The sequence below is a fragment of the Notolepis coatsorum genome (assembly GCF_963971535.1).
Source record: "Notolepis coatsorum genome assembly, chromosome: 10".
NCBI lineage: Eukaryota > Metazoa > Chordata > Actinopteri > Aulopiformes > Paralepididae > Notolepis > Notolepis coatsorum.
The window spans coordinates 15,905,656-15,929,804 of record NC_140174.1 but is presented as its reverse complement, the minus strand read 5'-3'; the positions used below and the strand labels follow the sequence as shown (position 1 = coordinate 15,929,804).

At 44.5% G+C, this 24,149-nt stretch overlaps 1 protein-coding gene across 1 annotated transcript in view; it reads right to left on the bottom strand.

Moving 5' to 3' along the window:
• LOC311236007 (uncharacterized protein) overlaps positions 1 to 22,834 on the bottom strand; it is a 29,199-nt gene extending 6,365 nt beyond the window's left edge. The window contains exons 1-11 of the mRNA XM_084323576.1: positions 21,315 to 22,834; positions 20,469 to 20,583; positions 15,965 to 16,065; positions 14,356 to 14,477; positions 12,381 to 12,489; positions 7,585 to 7,697; positions 6,419 to 6,460; positions 5,884 to 5,961; positions 4,060 to 4,179; positions 3,303 to 3,401; positions 3,026 to 3,129 (exon numbers count right to left, since the gene is read on the bottom strand). Of these exons, the coding sequence (XP_084179702.1) occupies positions 3,026 to 3,129; positions 3,303 to 3,401; positions 4,060 to 4,179; positions 5,884 to 5,961; positions 6,419 to 6,460; positions 7,585 to 7,697; positions 12,381 to 12,489; positions 14,356 to 14,477; positions 15,965 to 16,065; positions 20,469 to 20,583; positions 21,315 to 22,656 (2,345 nt within the window). The 5' untranslated portion in view covers positions 22,657 to 22,834. The remainder of the gene's footprint in view (positions 1 to 3,025; positions 3,130 to 3,302; positions 3,402 to 4,059; positions 4,180 to 5,883; positions 5,962 to 6,418; positions 6,461 to 7,584; positions 7,698 to 12,380; positions 12,490 to 14,355; positions 14,478 to 15,964; positions 16,066 to 20,468; positions 20,584 to 21,314) is intronic.
• Positions 22,835 to 24,149: the final 1,315 nt, after the last annotated feature.

The following is a 24,149-nucleotide window of genomic DNA, read 5'->3' as shown; positions in this document are numbered from 1 at the left end:
ATTTTTGCCTATCCTTTACAAATTATTAAGAACTAAATATATTTTAATATAAGAAAAAAAAATTAAAATATGGTGCAAGATAAAAAGAATTAAAAAAAAGTTTGATGCTTTACTCAAAACTGTACTCCTGAATTATTTTATCCTTTATTAAGGCTTTTTTAAATCTCCCCTGAGAAGTACACAACTTCAACCCGTCACTAAGGCTATTCCATCATTTAACTCCCAAAATTGAAACACATCTAGCTTTTACATTAGTTCTTACCTTTTTACATGTTTTAGGAATACATAGTATTCATCAGTATGCATCAGTTCCGTTACGATGTGGTTTCCCCCGAGCAGCCCTGCCTGAAGCTGAAGAAGCTTCCTCCCCTTTGTTTAAGGAATAAAGGAATATCTTATCTTATCTTAACCATAATTTACCGTAATGTATAATACAACTGATAGGGCATACAGACCCTCATCTGCACCTTTGATCACACTGCCTCCCTGCTCATAGGCGTATATTCAGAGTTAGTTATATCGTTTAAACACTGCCTATTTTTACTTTATACTGTACTATAATTGTATTGCCTGTATTTATGTCTTTCTACTATTACCCTGCCCATACCTGTACCTCCCCCCTCCCGCTATGACGCCCGAATTTCCCCCAAGGGGATCAATAAAGGAAGATCTTATCTGATGTGATGTGATGTCAAAGTGTTCCGGCAGGGGGGCAGGTGGCGCACGGAGATTACGTTCGTCACCAACACCGGGAGACACTAGGATTTGCCTGTTCGAATCCAGCTCCCGGCGTTGCTATCAGCTTGGCTGGCCTCTCACACTGATACAATTGGCTGTATCAGGGGGTGGGGAAGCTGAAGGGTGGGTCCTGGGTGTTGTGGACAGCGACCCCTACAGTTCGGTCGGGGCGCCTGCTCAGCGAGGGTTGGAACTGAGGAGAGATAGTGCGGCCTCCCACACGCTACACTCTCCCCGGTGAGAACCTGCACATGCGTCGGAGGAAAGCATGTGACAGTCTCCGGTCTCCCGGACCAACAGTAGGGGAAAGTACGCAACAACCAGGAAGGGTGGGATGGGAGAAAAATCGGGAAAAAAGGAGGGGAAGAAAGATAATAAAAAAAAAAAAAAGTGTTCCGGCAGCCCTGCACTAGATACTGACCTCACCTGAAGAATAATAGATTTATTTCATTTATAGATAATAGATTTCATTTATATAGCACACTTTAAACTCAGTGAGCTCTCAAGGTGCTTCACAGCAGAAGGGAAATAAAATAAAAGGTTTAAAACAAGAAAACATTAAAATGAACAAAATAAAAAGATAAGAATAAAATAAATAAACAAAAAGGTTTAAAACATAAAAACATTTAAAATGAATCAAATTAAATAAAAAAACAAAGCATAGGAGTAGATAATTTTTTTGTACACGCCCTATTGGAAGGCAGAGTAAAATTAATGGGTTTTAAGGCTGGCCTTGAAGGCAGCAATGGAAACTGAGTCATTGATGGACCCTGGCAGCTGATTCCAGTGTGGAAAAAGCACGGTGCCCCAAGAAGCAGTGATCAGGCAGCCCTGCACTAGACACTGACCTCTGACCTCACCTGCCCTGCACTAGATACTGACCTCTGACCTCACCTGAAGAAGCAGTGATCAGGCAGCCCTGCACTAGACACTGACCTCTGACCTCACCTGAAGAAGCAGTGATCAGGCAGCCCTGCACTAGACACTGACCTCTGACCTCACCTGAAGAAGCAGTGACCAGGCAGCCCTGCACTAGATACTGACCTCTGACCTCACCTGAAGAAGCAGTGACCAGGCAGCCCTGCACTAGATACTGACCTCTGACCTCACCTGAAGAAGCAGTGATCAGGCAGCCCTGCACTAGATACTGACCTCTGACCTCACCTGAAGAAGCAGTGATCAGGCAGCCCTGCACTAGACACTGACCTCTGACCTCACCTGAAGAAGCAGTGATCAGGCAGCCCTGCACTAGACACTGACCTCTGACCTCACCTGAAGAAGCAGTGATCAGGCAGCCCTGCACTAGATACTGACCTCTGACCTCACCTGAAGAAGCAGTGATCAGGCAGCCCTGCACTAGACACTGACCTCTGACCTCACCTGAAGAAGCAGTGATCAGGCAGCCCTGCACTAGACACTGACCTCTGACCTCACCTGAAGAAGCAGTGATCAGGCAGCCCTGCACTAGACACTGACCTCTGACCTCACCTGAAGAAGCAGTGATCAGGCAGCCCTGCACTAGACACTGACCTCTGACCTCACCTGAAGAAGCAGTGATCAGGCAGCCCTGCACTAGACACTGACCTCTGACCTCACCTGAAGAAGCAGTGATCAGGCAGCCCTGCACTAGACACTGACCTCTGACCTCACCTGAAGAAGCAGTGATCAGGCAGCCCTGCACTAGACACTGACCTCTGACCTCACCTGAAGAAGCAATGATCAGGCAGCCCTGCACTAGACACTGACCTCTGACCTCACCTGAAGAAGCAGTGATCGATCAGGCAGCCCTGCACTAGACACTGACCTCTGACCTCACCTGAAGAAGCAGTGATCAGGCAGCCCTGCACTAGACACTGACCTCTGACCTCACCTGAAGAAGCAGTGATCAGGCAGCCCTGCACTAGACACCGACCTCTGACCTCACCTGAAGAAGCAGTGATCAGGCAGCCCTGCACTAGACACTGACCTCTGACCTCACCTGAAGAAGCAGTGATCAGGCAGCCCTGCACTAGATACTGACCTCTGACCTCACCTGAAGAAGCAGTGATCAGGCAGCCCTGCACTAGACACTGACCTCTGACCTCACCTGAAGAAGCAGTGATCAGGCAGCCCTGCACTAGATACTGACCTCTGACCTCACCTGAAGAAGCAGTGATCAGGCAGCCCTGCACTAGACACTGACCTCACCTGAAGAAGCAGTGATCAGGCAGCCCTGCACTAGATACTGACCTCTGACCTCACCTGAAGAAGCAGTGATCAGGCACTAGACACTGACCTCTGACCTCACCTGAAGAAGCAGCCGGCGACGGTGTTGTGTGTGAAGAGGAGGGGGGCGCGGGTGCCGGGGTCAGCGGAGCACCGTCCACCCGGGGACACGCCCAGAACAGTCAGCTGACTCACCGTCAAGGAACCACAACGTAACAAAGCACTCGTCGTTAGCCAGTTCGGTTGAATAATAAACAGTTAATAATTTGGACGCATAATAATAACAACGTCCGTTGTTTCCTTTCACGCAAGCTGCCAGTTTGACACAGCGTTGTACACGGTTTCTGAGGTAAGGATACAGGTAGCATCGTGCCCCCAAATCGGCCAATGACGGGAGATCCCGCCCTGAGTCCCGCTGTTAGGATTGGTGGTCCTGGAGTAGGGCGGGGTGTGGCTAACTGCAGGATAGATTAGATTAGATTCAAATGTTTTGTCATCATAACGGCACAAGTACAGTACAACAAAAAGAAGTTTGGCATCCGACCAGAGTGCAAATGTAACAGTAAAGTGTAATAGTAATATACATTTGTACAGGTGATTAAACTGGGTTGTAGTATTAATATGTACAGTGATATACAGGTATAATAATAATACATCTATCTTATATAGCGCTTTTCCAGGTGCTCAAAGACGCTTTACATGGGTAGGTATAAAGACACTTTGGTAGTAAGTCATACTGGCCAGCAGCGTAACTAGTAAGAGTAGGTAAGGGATATGTACAGATATAGAATAGAAATATAGATATAGTATCTACTATCTACAGATATGTAAAAAGGATTATATGCACGTATATAAAGACAGATGTGGATAAATATATATATACAGTAAATATACATATATATATATATATACATATAGTATATATAGAATTATTGTACATGCTATCATAGTTATATGGGTTATAGGCAGGTATATATTATATATATTAAGGATTATATATTATGTTATCAGTTCTATATTATCAGCTGAACTCTGCATCCGAATACGTCCAGACAACACATTTTTGACAGTATAGATCAAATCTTAAACACGAATCTGCAGGTTTGACAAAATGACCTGGAATTGCACAGAGTGTTTCTGTGACAGCGCTTGATCCGCGTCCACGTCAGCGAGGACCACGTTCACCACGGCCTCAGTCAGTTCCCCTCGACTGGTGTATCGTATGACAAACTCCACCTGTGGAAGAGACCGGGAGAGGAGAGAGAGTGAGCTTGATGCTTCATATAAAATATACTCAGAAATATATACTCAGAAAAAATTAATAACGCACATCCTCCGTTCCTTGGTGCTGAGCCAAACTGTAAAAACAGTAGTGCATGAAACAAAGCGGGGCTCGCAACTCACTTTTGACCGGAAGGGTCGAAACGTTGTATGTATCTGCTATATTTTTTTGTCACAATTAAAACACCTTGGAGCATCAAAAGTGAGTTGCGAGCCCCGCTTTGTTTCATATAAGAACACAACATATAAACTCCACCTGTGGAAGAGACCAGGAGAGAGTGAGATTGAGCACTGCATTCGGTGAAATGAAAGGTTGTGCAGCTTGAGACGTTTGCTCACCCACGCAAAGTACATCACAAATGATGTTCCAATATCAAAGCATCACATGGTGAGTTTGCTAATTGAATTGTGACCATGTTTAAACCTATAACTGTGGGACCTGTTGTAATATATATCAGAAGGGGGGGGGGGGGTCAGTGGCTCAGGAGGTAGAGTGGTCGTCTGGTAATCAGAAGGTTCCCGGTTCGATTCCCGCTCCTCCCGGGCAGCGTGTTGAAGTGTCCTTGAGCAAGACACTTAACCCCTAACTGCTCCCGATGAGCAGGTTGGCACCTTGCATGGTCACCTCCGCCGTCGGTGAGTGAATGGGTGAATGTGAGGCATAAGTTGTAAAGCGCTTTTTGATAAAAGCTCTATATAAATGCAGTCCATTTACCATTTACCAAGAGTAAACACTGTAATTGTGGTTTATGCGTGAACCACAAAAGAAAAATCCAAAGCAGCTCACCTTCTGTTGAAATATTTAAAGAAAACCCTTTATTTCTTTGTTGTAATATAGTACGTTTTTATAATTCTTTCATTCAGGGATGAAATAGGGCTGCACAAAAAATCTCGATCTCGATTCATAGACCTATGCAATGTAATTTTTATTTTTTTTATTGATCTTTTTCCCCCTCCATTTTCCTCCGATTTTCTCCCATCCCAATGTTAGTCGTTATGCCAATTCCCAATCCCCTTCCTGGTCGCTGCGCACTTACCCCCCACAGTCGGTCTGGGAGAGTGGAGGCTATCACGTGCTTCCTCCGACACACGTCCAGCCAATCAACCGCTTTTTTTCACCTGGCAGCGCGGATTCTCATTGAGAGGGCGTAGCATGTGGAAGGATCACACTATCCCACTCAAGTCCTATCCGCGCTTAGCAGGCGCCCCGACCGAACTGTAGGAGTCGCTGTTTACAACGACCCGGACCCACCCCGCCAGCTTCTCCCACCCTCTAATACTGCCAATTGTATTAGTGTGAACGGCCAGCCAAGCTGGTGACAACCTCGGAGCTGTGAGCTGGACTCGAACAGGCGAATCTAGCCGCTCCGGGGGTTTGGTGACGAACGCAATCTCCGTTACGCCACCTGACCGCCCTATGCAATGTAATTTCTAAATTATGACGATTATTTACATCATTTCTTTACACACAAAAATAAATAATAATAATTTTTTTTTTTTTTACTTTTTACTTAACTTTTTTAAAATGATGACGAAAAATAAGAATCGTGTGAGAGAATCGTGATCTCAATTCTTAAGAGAGAAAAATCGTGATTCACATTTTAGCAAGAATCGTGCAGTCCCAGATGAAAGTGTTAATCACTGGATCCGACCACTGACCTGCGACACCACATTCAGACAGGAGCCGTTCTGTTCTCTCGGCGTCGGCCAACCAGAGTGCGCGGGGGACACAGGGATCTGGAACAAGACAAGATGTTCTCAGTGTGAGGCCTGGTGGCGATACATTGTTTTTACAGACGGCCATGTCTGCGTTGTTGTGTTGTTGTATGTTGTAGGGATGGGCGTGAGTAATCAATTAATCGATTACTCGCGGCTATGAGAAAACTCGATCTTAAATTATTAATAATTGTTATGAAGAAAAGAATAAAAAATTATTATTATTATAATTTTCTTTTTACATATTTGTTTCACATGTATGTGTAAGATTATAACTGTTTGTTGGTTTCATTAAACATATACTAAATGAAGTTAAAAAAAATTATAATAATAAAAAGAAAATATTTAAAAAAAAATTAGTTTTTTTCCCTCCATGAGTAATACACGATCACTCAAGTATAGCATGCGATCAATCGATCTGGATTTTTCTTAAAAATACCCATCCCTAGTATGTTGCATGTTGTGCTCCGAGTCTCACCAGCAAGTCACTTGTCACCCGTAGCGCCTCTGGTGCAGGGAGCTGCGATGACAACAAGTCAAGTTTATTCATAAAGCACATTTCATACACAGAGGCGATCCAAAGTGCTGCACACAAAACACAATAAAAAGTGGCGGCTGATTGGCGCAGTGGGCAAGGCGCTCGCCACTAACGCAGGAGACGCTGGGTTCGAGCCCAGCTCTCGGCGTTGCTACCGGCTGGCCGGTCGTTCATACTAACACAATTGGCAAGTGTTCGAGGGTGGGAAAGCCGGTGGGTGGGGATTTGACGTTGTGGACAGCGACTCCTACAGGTCGGTTTGGTGACGCCGGTGCGACGCAAGCAGGAAGTAGCGGGGGCAGCGTGAGCCTCCCACGCGTTACTCCTCGCCACTGAGAGTTCGAGCTGCTGCGGTGAAAAGATGCGACAGGCTGCCTCCTTGTGTACCGGAGGGGACACGTGATGCAAGGCTTCTGTCCTCACTACAACCGACCTGTGGGAGGCATAGTCTAGCAACGTTCAAGACAGGGGAGGGAAGAATTGGATAAAATACGAAATTGGGATGGGAGAAAAATAGAAAACGGGGAGAAAAAGTGGATACAAAAAGAAAAAACACAATAAAAAGGAGAAGGCACGACATAAAAAAAATTATGATTCTCTGGAATTTAAAGACATATACGGTAAAAGGAACCGGGGTACAGTATAATTGATTTTCAGTGCACTAAAACAAACAAAAACCAAAAAAATTCAGTAAAGTGCAAAAAAGAGTGCAGTGGTTTAGCAGCAGTTAAAAGTAGAAAGAAACACAAGGGCCTTTAGCCTATTCTTAAAAATAGGCAGTTGGGGCAGATCCGAGATGTTCTGGTAGAGCTGGGCGATATGGCCTAAAAATTAAATCTCAGATTTGTTCACACCACATCCGATTTTTTTCTCTTAAAAACTAGAAACGCCAAGGAACTCATTCAAATAAGCTTTGTTTTCATTTGACACAATTCGGGCATGATAGCAGCATGGGGGAGGGGGGAGGGGAGGTACAGGTATGGGCAGGGTCATAGTAGAAAGACATAAATATAGGCAATAAAATTTGATCAGAACATAAAAATATGAGAAAAACCATGTAAACAATATAATTAACTATACACGTGATAAAAGGCACACAGACAGACCTTGAACAGACTGAGGTCAGAGGAGTAGGAGGCTGCACTGAGGCTGGGGTCTGAAGCACAGGACTCAGGGGTCAGAGAGCGGGAGCACGTCAGAGACACGGACCTCAGGAACTCTGGAGAGAGAGAGACACAGAGACAGACACAGAGAGACACAGAGACATCAGGAACTCTGGAGAGAGAGACACAGAGACAGACACAGAGAGACACAGAGACATCAGGAACTCTGGAGGAGACAGAGAGACACAGAGACATCATGAACTCTAGAGAGAGAGAGACACAGAGAGACAGAGACATCAGGAACTCTGGAGAGAGACACGGAGAGACACAGAGAGACACAGAGACATCAGGAACTCTGGAGGAGAGACACAGAGACATCAGGAACTCTGGAGGAGAGACACAGAGAGACACAGAGACATCAGGAACTCTGGAGGAGAGACACAGAGAGACACAAAGAGACACAGAGACATCAGGAACTCTGGAGAGAGACACAGAGACACAGAGAGAGACAGAGAGACACAGAGACCTCAGGAACTCTGGAGGAGAGACACAGAGAGACATAGAGAGACTACAGGGACTATCAAGGACTACAGCCCCCTCAGCATCGACGGGGCACCGGTTGAGAGAGTCAACAGCTTTAAGTACCTCGGAGCCTACATATCCGAGGACTTGACATGGACCACACACATTGACAGTGTTGTGAAGAAGGCACGACAACGCCTCTACTTCCTCAGGCGCCTAAGGAAGTTCCAAGTCAGTCAGAAGATCCTTAAGAACTTCTACTCATGTACAATAGAGAGCATCTTGACTGGCAACATCACCTCCTGGTTTGGGAATAGCACTGCACAAGACCGAAGCAGACTACAAAGAGTGACACGTTCAGCCGAACGCACAATTGGAGGGGGGCTCCCCACCCTCCAGAACATTTACAACAAGCGTTGCAAGGGCAAGGCTAAGAGAATCATTAAAGACTCCAGTCACCCGAACAAAATTGCCTCATTGAACTGCTGCGGTCAGGCAAGCGATACCGGAGTCTCAAGGCGAGCACAGAAAGACTCAGAAGAAGCTTCTATCCCCAGGCCATCAGGCTGCTAAACGAACAATGAACACTACACAACAACAACCACCAAACGCACATAGCACACACATCCACACGCACGCACTCACTTTAAACAAACACACTGTAGCACCCACTCCACACACTTTATAGCACACACCCACTTTAAACAAACACACTGTAGCACCCACTCCCCACACTTTATATTTATTGATGAAGGATTGCACTACAACTCGTACACCTTACTGTAAATTGTACCTAAATTGTACCTCATCCCATTTCTGCTTTGCACTATATAGTACTGTACATTAGTACACTGCATAGTATTGTATATTATATGGTAACTCAGAACATTGTACATATGTCTATACCGAACACTGTGACCTCATTTTCTTCTTCTAAATTACATGCTATACTATGTTATTTGATACTATCTTGTCTAGCACAGTCTCTGGAGCGTAACAGTAAGAAGCATTTTGTATGAAAGTATTCTGTACTTCTGTATGACAACTATTAAAGAAACTTGAAACTTGAAGAGACATCAGGAACTCTGGAGAGAGACACAGAGAGACAGAGAGACCTCAGGAACTCTGGAGAGAGACACAGAGACACAGAGAGAGACAGAGACACAGAGACATCAGGAACTCTGGAGGAGAGACACAGAGACACAGAGAGAGACAGAGAGACACAGAGACCTCAGGAACTCTGGAGGAGAGACACAGAGAGACATAGAGAGACACAGAGACATCAGGAACTCTGGAGAGAGACACAGAGAGACAGAGAGACCTCAGGAACTCTGGAGAGACACAGAGACAGAGAGACACAGAGACACAGAGAGACAGACCTCAGGAACTCTGGAGAGACACAGAGAGAGACAGAGAGACACAGAGACCTCAGGAACTCTGGAGAGAGACACAGAGACACAGAGAGACACAGAGAGAGACAAAGAGACAAAGAGAGACACAGAGAGACACAGACCTCAGGCACTCTGGAGAGAGACACAGAGAGACAGACACAGAGAGACACAGAGACATCAGGAACTCTGGAGGAGACACAGAGACACAGACCTCAGGAACTCTGGAGAGAGACACAGAGAGACACAGAGACATCAGGAACTCTGGAGGAGAGACACAGAGAGACACAGAGACCTCAGGAACTCTGGAGAGAGACACAGAGACAGAGAGACAGAGAGACACAGAGACAGAGAGAGACAGAGACACAGAGAGACACAGACCTCAGGAACTCTGGAGAGAGACACAGAGAGACACAGAGAGAGACAGAGAGACACAGAGACCTCAGGAACTCTGGAGAGAGACACAGAGAGACACAGAGAGAGACAGAGAGACACAGAGAGAGACAGAGAGCCACAGAGAGAGACAGACATCAGGAACTCTGGAGAGAGACACAGAGACACAGAGAGACAAAGAGAGACACAGAGAGACAAAGAGAGACACAGAGAGACACAGACCTCAGGAACTCTGGAGAGAGACACACAGAGACAGAGAGACACAGAGAGACACAGAGACATCAGGAACTCTGGAGAGAGACACAGAGAGACAGAGACATCAGGAACTCTGGAGAGAGACACAGAGACACAGAGAGACACAGAGAGACACAGAGACCTCAGGAACTCTGGAGAGAGACACAGAGACACAGAGAGACACAGAGACACACAGAGACCTCAGGAACTCTGGAGAGAGACACAGAGACACAGAGAGAGACAGAGAGAGACAGATAAACAGAGACACAGACCTCAGGAACTCTGGAGGAGAGAGAGACACAGAGAGACACAAAACAAACTGTAACTGATAATGTCAACTGCGTCCCACCTGGTCGTCAAATCATCTCACACTTTGTTTCCTTTAGGCTGCCGTCACTATCCATATCCTAACAGAACGCCTGGTTTGGAGACGTACTTGGTGCTGAAAGCCTGCGCACTTGGTGCTGAAGGCCTGTGTACTTGGTGCTGAAGGCCTGTGTACTTGGTGCTGAAGGCCTGTGTACTTGGTGCTGAAGGCCTGTGTACTTGGTGCTGGGCTCTGGAACAGCCTGCCCCTGGGCTCTGGAACAGCCTGCCCCTGGGCTCTGGAACAGCCTGCCCCTGGGCTCTGGAACAGCCTGCCCCTGGGCTCTGGAACAGCCTGCCCCTGGGCTCTGGAACAGCCTGTCCTGCACATTAGATCTGCTCAGACCCTAGATATCTTTAAGTCTCTGAAGACCCACTTCTTCTCCCTGGCTTTCAACTCCGGTTGAGCTGGGCACCCGATTCTAAAGTGGTCTGCACACGGCGGGCGATAGACGTCGCCTGGCGATGTGATCGCCTGTCGCTCAATGACAATCGCTTAGCCCCCCACACCAGAGGCGACCGTTCTCAGGTATAATAAGCTATGTGTCGCTCTGTTTAGCTGGGGGTGTTTCCCCCCGGGAGATATAGGAGGGCGGACCGGACCGCCGGGACCGGAGTCCCGGACGTTACGTTAGGTTGTTGTGAAGCGGGTTAGCAGTAGCTGTGTTGTGCAGTACGAGAGAGTATTAACCTGTAAAACCCATATTGAGCTGGAATTAAACCACCATATACGAATACAACCTCTCCTCATTCTTCCTGACATTACTATGCATGCCTGATCGCTACGATACGTTCATTACCAACGATTGGACAAGTATTGTTATGCAGCTGCTGAGAGTGTTCTTTTCACGGAAGACGCAAACTGTTTTGTTCTCAACCATAATTTTCTTTGGACAATAAACCTTACAAACTACATCAGCTGCAGCCTGGACATTAAACTCTGTCAACATCCACAACTTCTTTTGTTGCCAGAGTATAAAAACACTAGTAGGTGCATCGTGGCGCATTGTTCATTTATTAGTTAATGACAAGCGGCCACTACAGCTTCTCAAACTAACGTTATTTATTTAAATTGTTCCCGTTAATAATAATGAACATAAGTAGCATGGTAATAATACGTAGATTGATCAATGAATGTATTGATACATTAAAGGTGTACAAATGATACACCAGTAGAACTTCTGCACTACTTCTAGTGTAGAAGTCATGTTATTTCCTCATTGTCCGTGTGCCGTCGCCTCCAAAAATAGGATCGAGGCGATATTTAGCGAGCCGACAGAAATAGCTGCGCGACCGTCGCTTCAAAATCTCCTGCCGTGTGGGTTCTCTCATTCATAACAATGGAGGCGATACAATTCTGTCGGTCGGCTCGCTAAAAAAAACGGTCGCCTGGCTAAAATCGCTCGCCGTGTGGGGACCCCTTAACATGTATCTCTGTACTGTACGTCTTGTATTGTTGTATATTGTTGTATTGTGCTGTATATGCCATGGTATGTTTTAACATGTATCTCTGTACTGTACTTCTTGTATTGTTGTATTGTGCTGTATACCATGGTATGTTTTAACATGTATCTCTGTACTGTACTTCTTGTATTGTTGTATTGTGCTGTATGCCATGGTACGTTTTAACATGTATCTCTGTACTTCTTGTATTGTTGTATATTGTTGTATTGTGCTGTATACCATGGTATATTTGACCACAGGCATTGCCTGTTTTAGCCTTTTATTGACCTGTACAGCACTTTGGTCAACTGCGGTTGTTTTAAATGTGCTTCATAAATAACCTTTGAGTTGAGTTGAGTTAAAGGTAGCAAGTGGAGAACCCTCCCCCCCATAATATAACAAGTCCTTGGTGTAGAAGGAAGGAGACATTACTGTAATGTGTGGTAAGCTTACTGGCAGGGTTGCGGTTTATACAGGACGAGCTGGCGGGCCCGGGAGACGGCTGGCGCAAGACGCCCCGCAGGGACGACGCATCGAAATAGGTGAGGATGACGTCATCAACCTGCGACAAGAGTTACAGACGGTAAACATCAGTCAGTCTGGAGAGTTCAGTCTCTGTCCCTCATTCACCACCAGGCGCAGGATGAATTCAAGGACTTTCAAGTACTTTTCTACGCACTAGTATTTTTCATTTTAAAAGGGCATTTAAAAAGGATACAATTCACTTTCAAATGCTGTTTTTTATAGAAAGAAATATCTGATCCAATATTTATGGCTTAAAACCAATTTCCGACAATTAGTTACACTTTAAATTAAAAGAAAATTATTTCTTGATTCAGAACCATTTCATCATGGATGAACAAAACTTCCAATGCGAATGGTTGATTTGAATTTCAAGGACTTTTTAAAGCACCTTGTTAAGAAATGGGCTGTTTTCAAGGAATTCCAGGCCTTGCCTTTTTTTTCTTCAAAAATCAAGCACTTTAAGCACTTCAAGGACCTTGTGCGAACCCTGTTTTAATGTTTTTTATTTGAGCACTTCATGATACACAATATATAACCATATTTATTGACTTATTTTTTGCAATGGGGGCAATTTTTCCAGCAATGAGGTTACAGCTGTTTAATAAATTAAACTCTAAACAATCACTTTAGACACTTTAATTAAACAGTAAACACTACTGTTAGATATTGTATCTATTTATTACTAAAAGAGTTGCACTACATCTCTACCACATTTTAGCATTTTCTTTTTAGCATTTTGTACTTTAGTTTGTGTATTGTATATTTTGTATAGTGTTTGGTCTTTATTCTTTTTACTCTTTTTTACTGTATGAAGTGCAATCCCAGGAGGCTCATACAGAACCAAGCATGTAATTGACATGTACCTTATATGTGACAAATAAAACATAACATGAACTTGAATGTGTGTTGAAACACAGCAAGTAAAATTCTGATGGATTTACTAAAAACCTTCAGATTCAGATTCAGAGTTGTATTTGCCACATGGAAGCAATACAATCATACAGTTCATACAAAATAATAAAGATTTTTTGTTTGCTGTATTCCTTAGTCAATTGGTCATCTCTCTCCATGCGCAGAACCTTGCACTGGCATACTTTCATTTACAAATCCATCCTAGGTCTGCTTCCCAGTCTTACTTATCTGTCTATCTACTTCACAAACAGACCAGATATAGCTGCTTACGTATTCAGAATATCGTCGCCTATTCCATCCCCTTGGTCCGCACTGAGCGTGGTAAGGAGGCGGTCTCCTACTCTGCCCCCTCCACCTGGAACACGCTACAGCAGAGTCTGAAGCTGGCCAGCTGAGTCCCCCTAGCGAGCTTTAAATTAACATTAAGTATCTTGGAGAGAGCTTCGCTCTGCTCTTGTTTTTAAGGCTGAGTTTTTTCTCCACCCCCTCTTTAGCACGTTGTTGTTGTTGTTGTTGTTGTTGTTGTTGTTGTTGTTGTTGTTGTTGTTGTTGTTGTTGTTGTTGTTGTTGTTGTTGTTGTAATTTATTATGTATATTGACTGATGAGTGTATACTGTTGCTGTTTACACGGGTAACTGTTGTATGAGCTGCTGTCTGAACAGGTCGCACTTGTAAATGAGACCTCGGTCTCAATGTGATTTTACCTGTTTAAATAAAAGGTAAAACTGCACCTCACTGTATACCCGTGTATATAGCCATAGCTTACGTAGACTTTATTTTAATTATTCTTTTTAATTATATTTTGTATTCTCACCATTTCACATTGTGCTAACCATTGCACTTTGCTGTACAGTTTTATTTATATGCGTTTTATATTGCAACTGACTGTTGATTGATTGTCACATCCTGGTTAGACGTACATAATCTCGTTGCACTGTCTTGTACTGTGTAATGACAATAAAGTGAATCTGATCGAATCTAAAATAATTACCCTGTAGAAGCCTCTGGTGTGGAGGGCAGCAGTCGCAGGCTGAGGTGGTGAGAAGTGGTAGGAGTCCAGCAGGGCGGCGTTCTGAGACAGAGCTGGCAGGGCCCGGGGCGCTGCGGTGTTATCTGAGGGGAAGAAGAACGCAGTCATTTAACCCTTTCACTGCCACACTACCAAAACGGTTAACCCTTTCACTGCGACAACAACACAGACGGTTAACCCTTTCACTGCCACACAGACGGTTAACCCTTTCACTGCCACACAACAGCAGGTTAACCCGTTCACTTTAACCGTCGGTAGTGTGATAATAAAGGGTTAACCTTCTGTAGTGTGGCGGTGAAAGGCTACAGGCAGGATTCATCAACACAGCACTCATTCATACAGCACTGTGAAGTTAACGGACCAAATATATATCAGGGGAAAGGTGTGATGTTGTAATTGTGGAAAAAGAATAAATGCATGAATTTTCCCACTGACACTGGGGAAAACTGTGGCTGCTAGAGAGTTTGCGGTTCGATTCCCGCTCCTCCCGGGCAGCGTGTCGAAGTGTCCTTGAGCGAGACACTAAACCCCTAACTGCTCCCGATGAGCAGGTCGGCACCTTGCATGGTCGCCTCTGCCGTCGGTGTGTGAATGTGTGTGTGAATGGGTAGAATGTGAGGAACAAATTGTAAAGCGCTTTGGATAAAAGCTGCTATATAAATGGCACCATTTATGGACCAACAGAGTGAGCTATAGAGTTGCTGGTCGCAGTCAGTCAGACTGGCAGGTTAATCATCAAAAGCAATGAGAGGAGAAATAATTAAATGTGCTGAAAACATGTAAATGTAAGACTGTCCGTTCACATCAATACTAATAACACTACTAGTAATAACACTAGTAATACTAACAGATCACATCAATACTAAGGTTTTTGTAGATACATTACTAAATTCTGCCATCCGGACACATGCAATTTGAAATAATATTATGATTATAGAATATAAAATATCAGGCCTAAAATGGTTATGAGATTAAAATGTGATTAATTAGATTAATTAATTACAAATCCTGTAATTAATTAGATACATTTTTTTAATCGCCTGACAGCACTAGTAATAACACTAGTAATACTAACAGATCACATCAATACTAATAACACTACTAGTAATAACACTAGTAATACTAATAACAGTTAAGGTACAGAGTAGACCGGACCCTCACCTGCACCTTGTGTAGACTGTTTATTCTTCTCATATTTTTCTATTCAGAGTTAATTATATTGTTTACACTGTTTATTTTTACGTCTTCTTTCCATTACCCTGCCCATACCTGTACCTCCCCACCCCCATGCTGCTTTGCTTTGATGCCCGGATTTCCCCCAACAAGGGGATCAATAAAGGAAAATCTTATCTTATTTTAACCCTTTCACTGCCGCACTACCAAAACGGTTAACCCTTTCACTGCGACAATACACAGAAGGTTAATCCTTTCACTGCCACACAACAGCCGGTTAACCCTTTCACTGCCACACGACAGAACGTTAACCCTTTACTAGTAAAGGGTTAACCTTCTGGGTTAACGCACCCTTTGTGTTGCGGTGCTCTGAGCCTGGGAGACGAGGGGTGTTTACCTGCTGCAGGCCGGACGCAGAACAAGGCGTCGCTGACGGTGACGAGAGCCGGGTCCACGTTGGCTGTGAACATCAGCCACTTCTCCACACAGACTCCAGATCTGTAAGACAAAGTTTCAGCTCATCTCTGTCTCAAGGCCAACATCCTACACAACAACGTCACAAAATGTTACACTACAGCCTCCTCTTCTTCCGCTGTTGTATGCTGGAAGGCCTACATCTAATAGTCACATTAAACTGTAACCTACAGAATAGATGAGACAGTGGTGGTATCTTTGGCGGAATGTCTCTTTAACTTGTACCTACTCAGCTTGATATGGTGTATAATTGTAAATTGTTGCTGCTGCTAAACTGTATTGCACATTGCATTTTACCCACAGATAATTATTGCACATTGCTCATTGCACATCATATACTTTTCTTGTTGGAACTGTACATAGCCTTTTTGTTATTTAAATTTGATATAGTATAATATCTACATCCTGTTATCTGCACTGCACAATTATTTAGAACTGTATATAGTCATCTTGCTGTTATTTTATCTTATTTTTATTCTATGCAAATTTTATTTTATTTATATTATATGGTCGAGGAACCACAACAAAGTGAATTTCACTCTTTTTGCTGTAAGGTACTGAACGACGCGACAATTAAATAATCTGAATCTGAATCTAAATCTGGAGGGGCTACATCAACTCAAGGGACACTAACAAACTGAACAAGCTGGTGAGGAAGGCTAGCTCCGTGGTGGGAGTCGAGCTGGTCAGACTAGAGGTGGTGGCAGAGAGGGGGATGAGAAGGAAGCTGGCCGCTATCCTGGAGAACCCGTCCCACCCCCTCTACGATGAGCTGGTCAAGATGAGAAGCACGTTCAGCCACAGACTCATACCCCTCCGACACTCCACTAACTGCCTCGGCCAGTCCTTTGTACCAGCGGCCATCAGGCTCCACAACAGTGGGCAGGGACTGCTGCCAGCAGCTGGAGAACTAACGACGGCAGAACTAACGAACTCAGGAACTATTAGGAATGTCTGATCACTGAGTGTGTCTGACTCTTACCACCTAACCTGCATGGACTACAATGTATAACGTATGATGTATATTATGCCAGTTAGGGTACCTACTTTGTGTATACTGCACCTGTGTATACAGTTTACTTTATTTATTCATAGTACATATTCAGATTCTAATTCTTATTGCCCATATTTATTGTAACATATCATCTCTCAAGCCGACTTGACTACTGTAATGCACTCCTCACCGGCCTCCCAAAAAAACGACTCCAACTCATTAAAAACTCTGCAGCTAGGCTACTAACTAGAACCAAGAGGAGAGACCACATCAGTCCAGTATTAGCTAAGCTACACTGGCTTCCGGTAACATTTAGAAACGATTTCAAGGTCCTCCTCCTTATATACAAAGCACTAAATGGAACAGGACCATGCTACATTGCAAATTCTCTAGACAACTATGTGCCTCCTAGAACATTGCGATCATCTACTACTGGTCTATTGAAGGTTCCAAACCACAGCCTAAAGAGAATCGGGATGCAGCCTTTCCTAACTATGCACCAAAGTTATGGAAAACACTACCTATGGACATTAGGGAAGCTAGATCTCTTAATATTTAAAAAGAAAAATAAGCTAAAAACATACCTCTTCACCATAGCTTTTTAAGACAACGCTGTTGATTGCACTGTAGCACTATTTTACTCTGTCCATTCTATTTTATTGCACTGCGCATCGCATCATTTTACTATCTACTCTATTCTACTTTTTATTACAGGTTCAGAACTGTCAGGTGTGGGTATCAAACAAGAAAGGCTGTCAGGCTTTAAAACTGTGTAGGACCCAGACCTAGAACTGCGCCCTGAGAGGGAGGTTTGCCCTGAGTGGGAGTTTCGGAGGGTCAAAGTGGGAAGACTGTTTTAAACTGTAGATACCAAACAGAGAAGGTAAAGATGACTTTAAACTGTTAAACAGTAAATCCAGAACTATTTTATTGCACTGTAAAAAACTGTGATTTTATATGTCTGCAGTTTGTGCTCATTTTATGTATTTTTTTCTGTTTCACTTTGAGCTGCAGTTTCTGTATGAAAGGTGCTATACAAATAAAGTTTTTTTTTTATCCACTTTTTCTCCCATTTTCTATATATTTTCTCCCATCCCAATTTCGTATCATCCAATTCAACCCTCCCCTGTCACGAACGCTGTTTCTTGCCTCCCACAAGCCGGCTGCAATGTGGACTAAGTCATACATAGCACAAGTCCCCTCCGGTACTTGAGGTAACAGCAGTCGCATCTTTTCACCTGCGTAGCTCGATCTCTCAGTGGCGAGGAGTAACGCGTGGGAGGCTCACGCTGCCCCCGACACTTCCTGATTCTACTGCGCAGGCGCACCAACCGACCTGTAGGAGTCGCTGTCCACAACACCCGATCGCGTGAATATTAAAGGCAACCAACTTGTGTTCAGCTTTTCGTTCAGCGTTTCTCTGATTGGCCACACGGCCACGTGACCGCCCTAGCACACGCCCTTTTCCGCTGAGAGACGCGGCAGAAGCGCTGGTCGAACCAACGCGCTGCTCGAACCAGTTCAGACAGAGGTGTTTATTTATATTAATAAACATATCTACTAGAAACACTGGTGTTCTGTTGTGTGACTGTACTAAACTCTTCCACCACATGACCGACATTTGACATACAGTACACCTCCTATCTATGTTGGGATTATGTTTGGTCATGACAAAACAATAAAAATCGCTACTGTTAGTAATGCTGCCACCACCCACTTCAATGACAGAGCTCTCATATTTGCGAATGCATAAACTACCGTAATTCCTCTAATAGTAACCGGGTCTCAAATACAAGCCGGGTCTCTATTAATGGCCGGGTGCGCTCTTGAGCTAAGCAATTATAAGCCGGCCTCCTAATACAAGCCGGGTTACTAATATACTGAGCTGCATACTGAGCTAGTTACTTGATTTCACTTTGAAAACGTTGAAATGACCAGTGACCACCTGTAATTGCACTGTTTACTATTTCATACAGTACTTGGTTTCAATAAATGAACCCAGTACATTTTACTGGGTTCAAACTGACACAAAATGTTGATTTATTCATTATGATCCGTTTGAAAATTTGAAATATAGGCCTCCCTCTTATACATGCCTCCTCCTAATACAAGCCTGGTACCCGCTACAGTTGAAACAAATACAAGCCGGGGTTACTATTAGAGGAATTACGGTATATCTTAAATTATGGCGATGATGACCGACATTTGACATACAGTACACCTCCTATCTATGTTGGGATTATGTTTGGTCATGACAAAACAATAAAAATCGCTACTGTTAGTAATGCTGCCACCACCCACTTCAATGACAGAGCTCTCATATTTGCGAATGCATAAACTATATCTTAAATTATGGCGATGTGTCTAATATGGCTGTCGCAAAGTCATTGATAAGCGACAGCCATATTAGACACATAGCCATAATTTAAGATATAGTTTATGCATTCGCAAAATATGAGAGCGCTGTCATTGAAGGGCTTCAACGGAGCGCGGCCGCTGCTGCTGCTGGAGCTGAAGTGATGTACAGTGACGAGTGAATCTGGTAGTTGGTTGTTAAAAACGCGAAACATAATAACGTTACGCTTTCTAGTTCAGCGCATTTCATAACTGTATGGGCTTTGTTTATACTTCAGAGGTGATGTACAGTGACGAGTGAATCTGGTAGTTGGTTGTTAAAAACGCGAAACATAATAATCAGTCAGCAGCGCTCCACTGCTACCGCAGCTGAACACAAGTTGGTTGGTACAGCAGCTTAAGTTGGTTGGTAGTGGTACACAAGTTGGTTGCCCGCGCTGCCGCTAGCTCCTTGGGTTTCATTTGGGACGTGGGAGGGGCTGCCGCTTGCTTGCGCGTGGGGGCGGGGGGTCGCGGCCAATCAGAGAAAAGCCGAACACAAGTTGGTTGCCTTTAATATTCACGCCACCTGATCCCCACCCATCAGTTTCCCACCCCCTAATACGGCCAATGTGTATTAGTATGAACGACCAGCTAAACTGAAAGCAATGTGGAGCGCTGGGCTCGAACAAGCGAGCCCAGCGTCTCCGCATTCGTGGCGAGTGCCATGTCCACTACGCCACGTAGCCGCCCCCTATACAAATAAAGTTTATTATTATTATTATTATTATTATTATTATTATTATTATTATTATTATTTATTATATAATATAACCAATAGGGCATACAGATCCTCATCTGCACCTTTGATTACACTGTTACATTCTCATATTCAGAGTTAATTATATTGTTTACACAGTTCATTTATATCTTTACCATAATTGTATCGCCTATATTCATGTCTTTCTACTATTACCCTGCCCATACCTGTACCTCCCCTCCCCCATGCTCCTATGACGCCCGAATTTCCCCAAAGGGATCAATAAAGGAATATCTTATCTTATCTTATCTTTATCGGACCACTGGGTAAATTACTTACATCGGTTTCTCTTCGCATCCGGTGAAGACTGTCCTCAAGTCAAAAACGCCGCAATCGACCACGTCACAACAGCAGCCGAGGTCACAGAAGTCTGGTGTCAGGTCACACAGACACACTGCAGGACAAGATGAAAGAACACGTTCAAGTCACTGTCACTTCCTGATGAATCGAAAATGGGGGACCCTGATGCAAACAAGATGAAAGTCTTTCTCTGGTCTGCATCCTCGTAGCAGTTGTTTGTATTGAGCCGTACTGTATTGTACCCATTCTGCAATCTGTTAATAAAGTTTTCAATCACTCAATCCAATGGAGTTGTTGGCATCATGGGGGCAAAGAGCACATGAGTATACAGCAGTATAAGAGTATACATTCTCTTTGAGTCCATTAATAATAAACACACTTCTTCAATCAATATCTGAAATGAAAAAAATAATTTAAAAAAACCTTCTCAACCCTTCTGTTTCCTACTATCATACACTCTTCCACTAATTCATCTTCCTTGTCTATATTACTACCTACTATACTAATATGTCTCTACTACTATGCACTCAACACTGCAGCACTCAAGTTTCAACACTTTGATGAACATTGTTACTCAGCTGAAAGAGGTGTACCCTTCCTGCTGACTTGTCGTACAGATCTTGTAAGTGGCTTTGGAAAAAAAACGTTCAGCTAAATGACTATTTAGCAATTATTATGCCACAACAATGTGGAACGCCCTACCCACAGCCGTAAAATAATGTGAATCCCTATTCCCTACCCATACAGATCTTGTTGTAAGTGGCTTTGGGGAAAAAACATTCAGCTAAATGACTAAATGGCAATGTAAACATGGTGCAGCTATACCCTCTGGCATCACAAGAACAGGCTTGGTCGTCGTCGGGATGGGAGCTTCAGTGGCCAGCGCAGTTGTGGAAGAAGGAGCAGTAGGAGCATCAGACGGATTCAGGTTTGTGCTCGCTGTAGAACTAGCCGGGTCTCGAGTGGCCGCTTCAGGGGTACCAGTAGTAGGGTTTGTGCTTGCTGTAGAACTAGCCGGGTCTCGAGTGGCCGCTTCAGGGGTACCAGTACTAGTAGGGTTTGTGCTCGCTGTAGAACTCGCCGGGTCTCGAGTGGCCGCTTCAGGGGTACCAGTAGTAGGGTTTGTGCTCGCTGTAGAACTAGCCGGGTCTCGAGTGGCCGCTTCAGGGGTACCAGTAGTAGGGTTTGTGCTCGCTGTAGAACTAGCCGGGTCTCGAGTGGCCGCTTCAGGGGTACCAGTAGTAGGGTTTGTGCTCGCTGTAGAACTAGCCGGGTCTCGAGTGGCCGCTTCAGGGGTACCAGTAGTAGGGTTTGTGCTCGCTGTAGAACTAGCCGGGTCTCGAGTGGCCGCTTCAGGGGTACCAGTAGTAGGGTTTGTGCTCGCTGTAGAACTAGCCGGGTCTCGAGTGGCCGCTTCAGGGGTACCAGTAGTAGGGTTTGTGCTCGCTGTAGAACTAGCCGGGTCTTGAGTGGACACTTCAGGGGTACCAGTGGCGTTGAATGCCCTCTGTTTCTCCGATATACCTCCTGGAGCAGAGGTCGTGAATAAATTAAGGTATGAACGAATGAATGAATGAATGGATTTGGACAGGGCAGTGATAAGACCATCAGACGAGGTCAGGTTTTTGTTTGTCGTAGAACTAACTGGATCTTGAGGGACCGCTTCAGGGGTACCAGTAGTAGGGTTTGGGTTTGTCGTAGAACTAACTGGATCTTGAGGGACCGCTTCATGGGTACCAGTAGTAGGATTTGGGTTTGTCGTAGAACTAACTGGATCTTGAGGGACCGCTTCAGGGGTACCAGTAGTAGGGTTTGTGTTTGTCGTAGAACTAACTGGATCTTGAGGGACCGATTCAGGGGTACCAGTAGAAGGGTTTGTGTTTGTCGTAGAACTAACTGGATCTTGAGGGACCGCTTCAGGGGTACCAGTAGTAGGATTTGTGTTTGTGGTAGAACTAGCTGGATCTTGAGGGACCGCTTCAGGGGTACCATTAGGTCTGAATGGCTCCTGTGTGGTTGTGGGACTGAAAGTCCCCGCGTGTGTGGGGCTGCTGGTGGTCGGTAGAGGTGAAGTTAGGCCAGCATCTGTGGCTACGTGAGTCAAACGTCCACACAAAACAAGAAACAGGTGTATCGTACAACACGAATGCCCGAGTGTCCTCCTCATCTTGTCAAAATACACACACACACCACTTCACATGGGCTCGAGTGCAGGCTAACCTTGCGGTAGCTAACGTTAGCTAGCTAGCAAACAACAACAATACTAAACATTCCAACCTCACTGCTACGATTTCTGAAGCATGCATACAAAGAGCGATATAAAAAGATACAATGTCGAAAACGTATTACGCTAAATCACTCGGCCACCATCATGCTTTCGTGTGTTAGTTACGTGGGCTAGCGAGCAGCATCCAATAGTATGCAGCTGCAGAGCCGCAGAGCCAGCGGCGCTCTCAAGGCCGCGCTCTGACAGCCGCGCTGTGAGGGCCGCTCAGCAGCGCCACCCACCCAATGGCTGAATTGGAGTATTGCACTGTGCGGGCACAGCTCTCCGCGCGAGGCCAGATATCTTGAATGAATGCGTTTATTTATTTCGAACATAAATTGAAAATAATAATAATAAAAAACTAGCGCGGGGAAATTGTGAAAGTGTGGGTGATGCCTGTGCACCACTGGCCAATGGGAAAGGGTCTGTATTGTCTCTGTATTGTCTCTTTCCACAGCAAAACGGTAGGCAAGGCACCTTAGTTGAGAAATGCAGGCTTCAATCTATGTTGTTTAGTCTATCTGTTCAGTACTGTTCAGTACTGTTTCAAGATGCACAATGAGATCTTCTGAGAGAATTGTTGACTAGATACACAAATGTTCTAGAATGTTTGATTATGACATCATACTGTGACATCACAAATGTTCTAGAATGTTTGATTACCAGTGTTGCGATGCTCATATCAACAGTGGCTGCACGCATGCTAATGGCGCCATGTGCATGTGCGCTCCCAGGCATGCGCATGCGAATAAATGTTCCCTCACATAAGGACAGACTAAAAACAATGCCTAATTGCCTCTACGAATGGAATGTAACACCTGACGACCGGCGCTATTGATATGCAAAGTAGCCAGGTGTGTACTGCGAGTTGGCGCATCAGTCGAGTGCAGCGCATTCCTGTGCGTGTGCGTGCACGCGCTTCTGCTCACAAAACTTTGGTTGCCCAGAGTGCAATCTCGTCCCGGTCGGCCGTGCCGCGACTCAGCGTGTTATGTGGTTCGCCACTGGGGCGCCCGAACCTTTGTTTTTAATTTAAATTTTAAAAAAATAATCTTTTTATTTATAATTTCTTTTATATCCTCAAACTAAATCCTCAATTTGAATAAAATGATTCAAACTTCATCAGGGTTTTTCGAACTTTCGTTTTTAATTAAAAAAATTTAATAAAAAAAATAGACAATTAGACAAATAGACAAAAAATAGACAATTCCGCGTGGGGAAATTGTGAAAGTGTGGGTGATGCCTGTGCACCACCGGCCAACGGGAAAGGGTCTGTATTGTCTCTATGACAAACGGTTCAAAAGATACAAAAAGGGGGCGTGGTCTAAGGATTGGGGGAGTGGTCAACATAGACCAATGAAAGAGGATATCCCTACTGAGTACAATGGCACAAC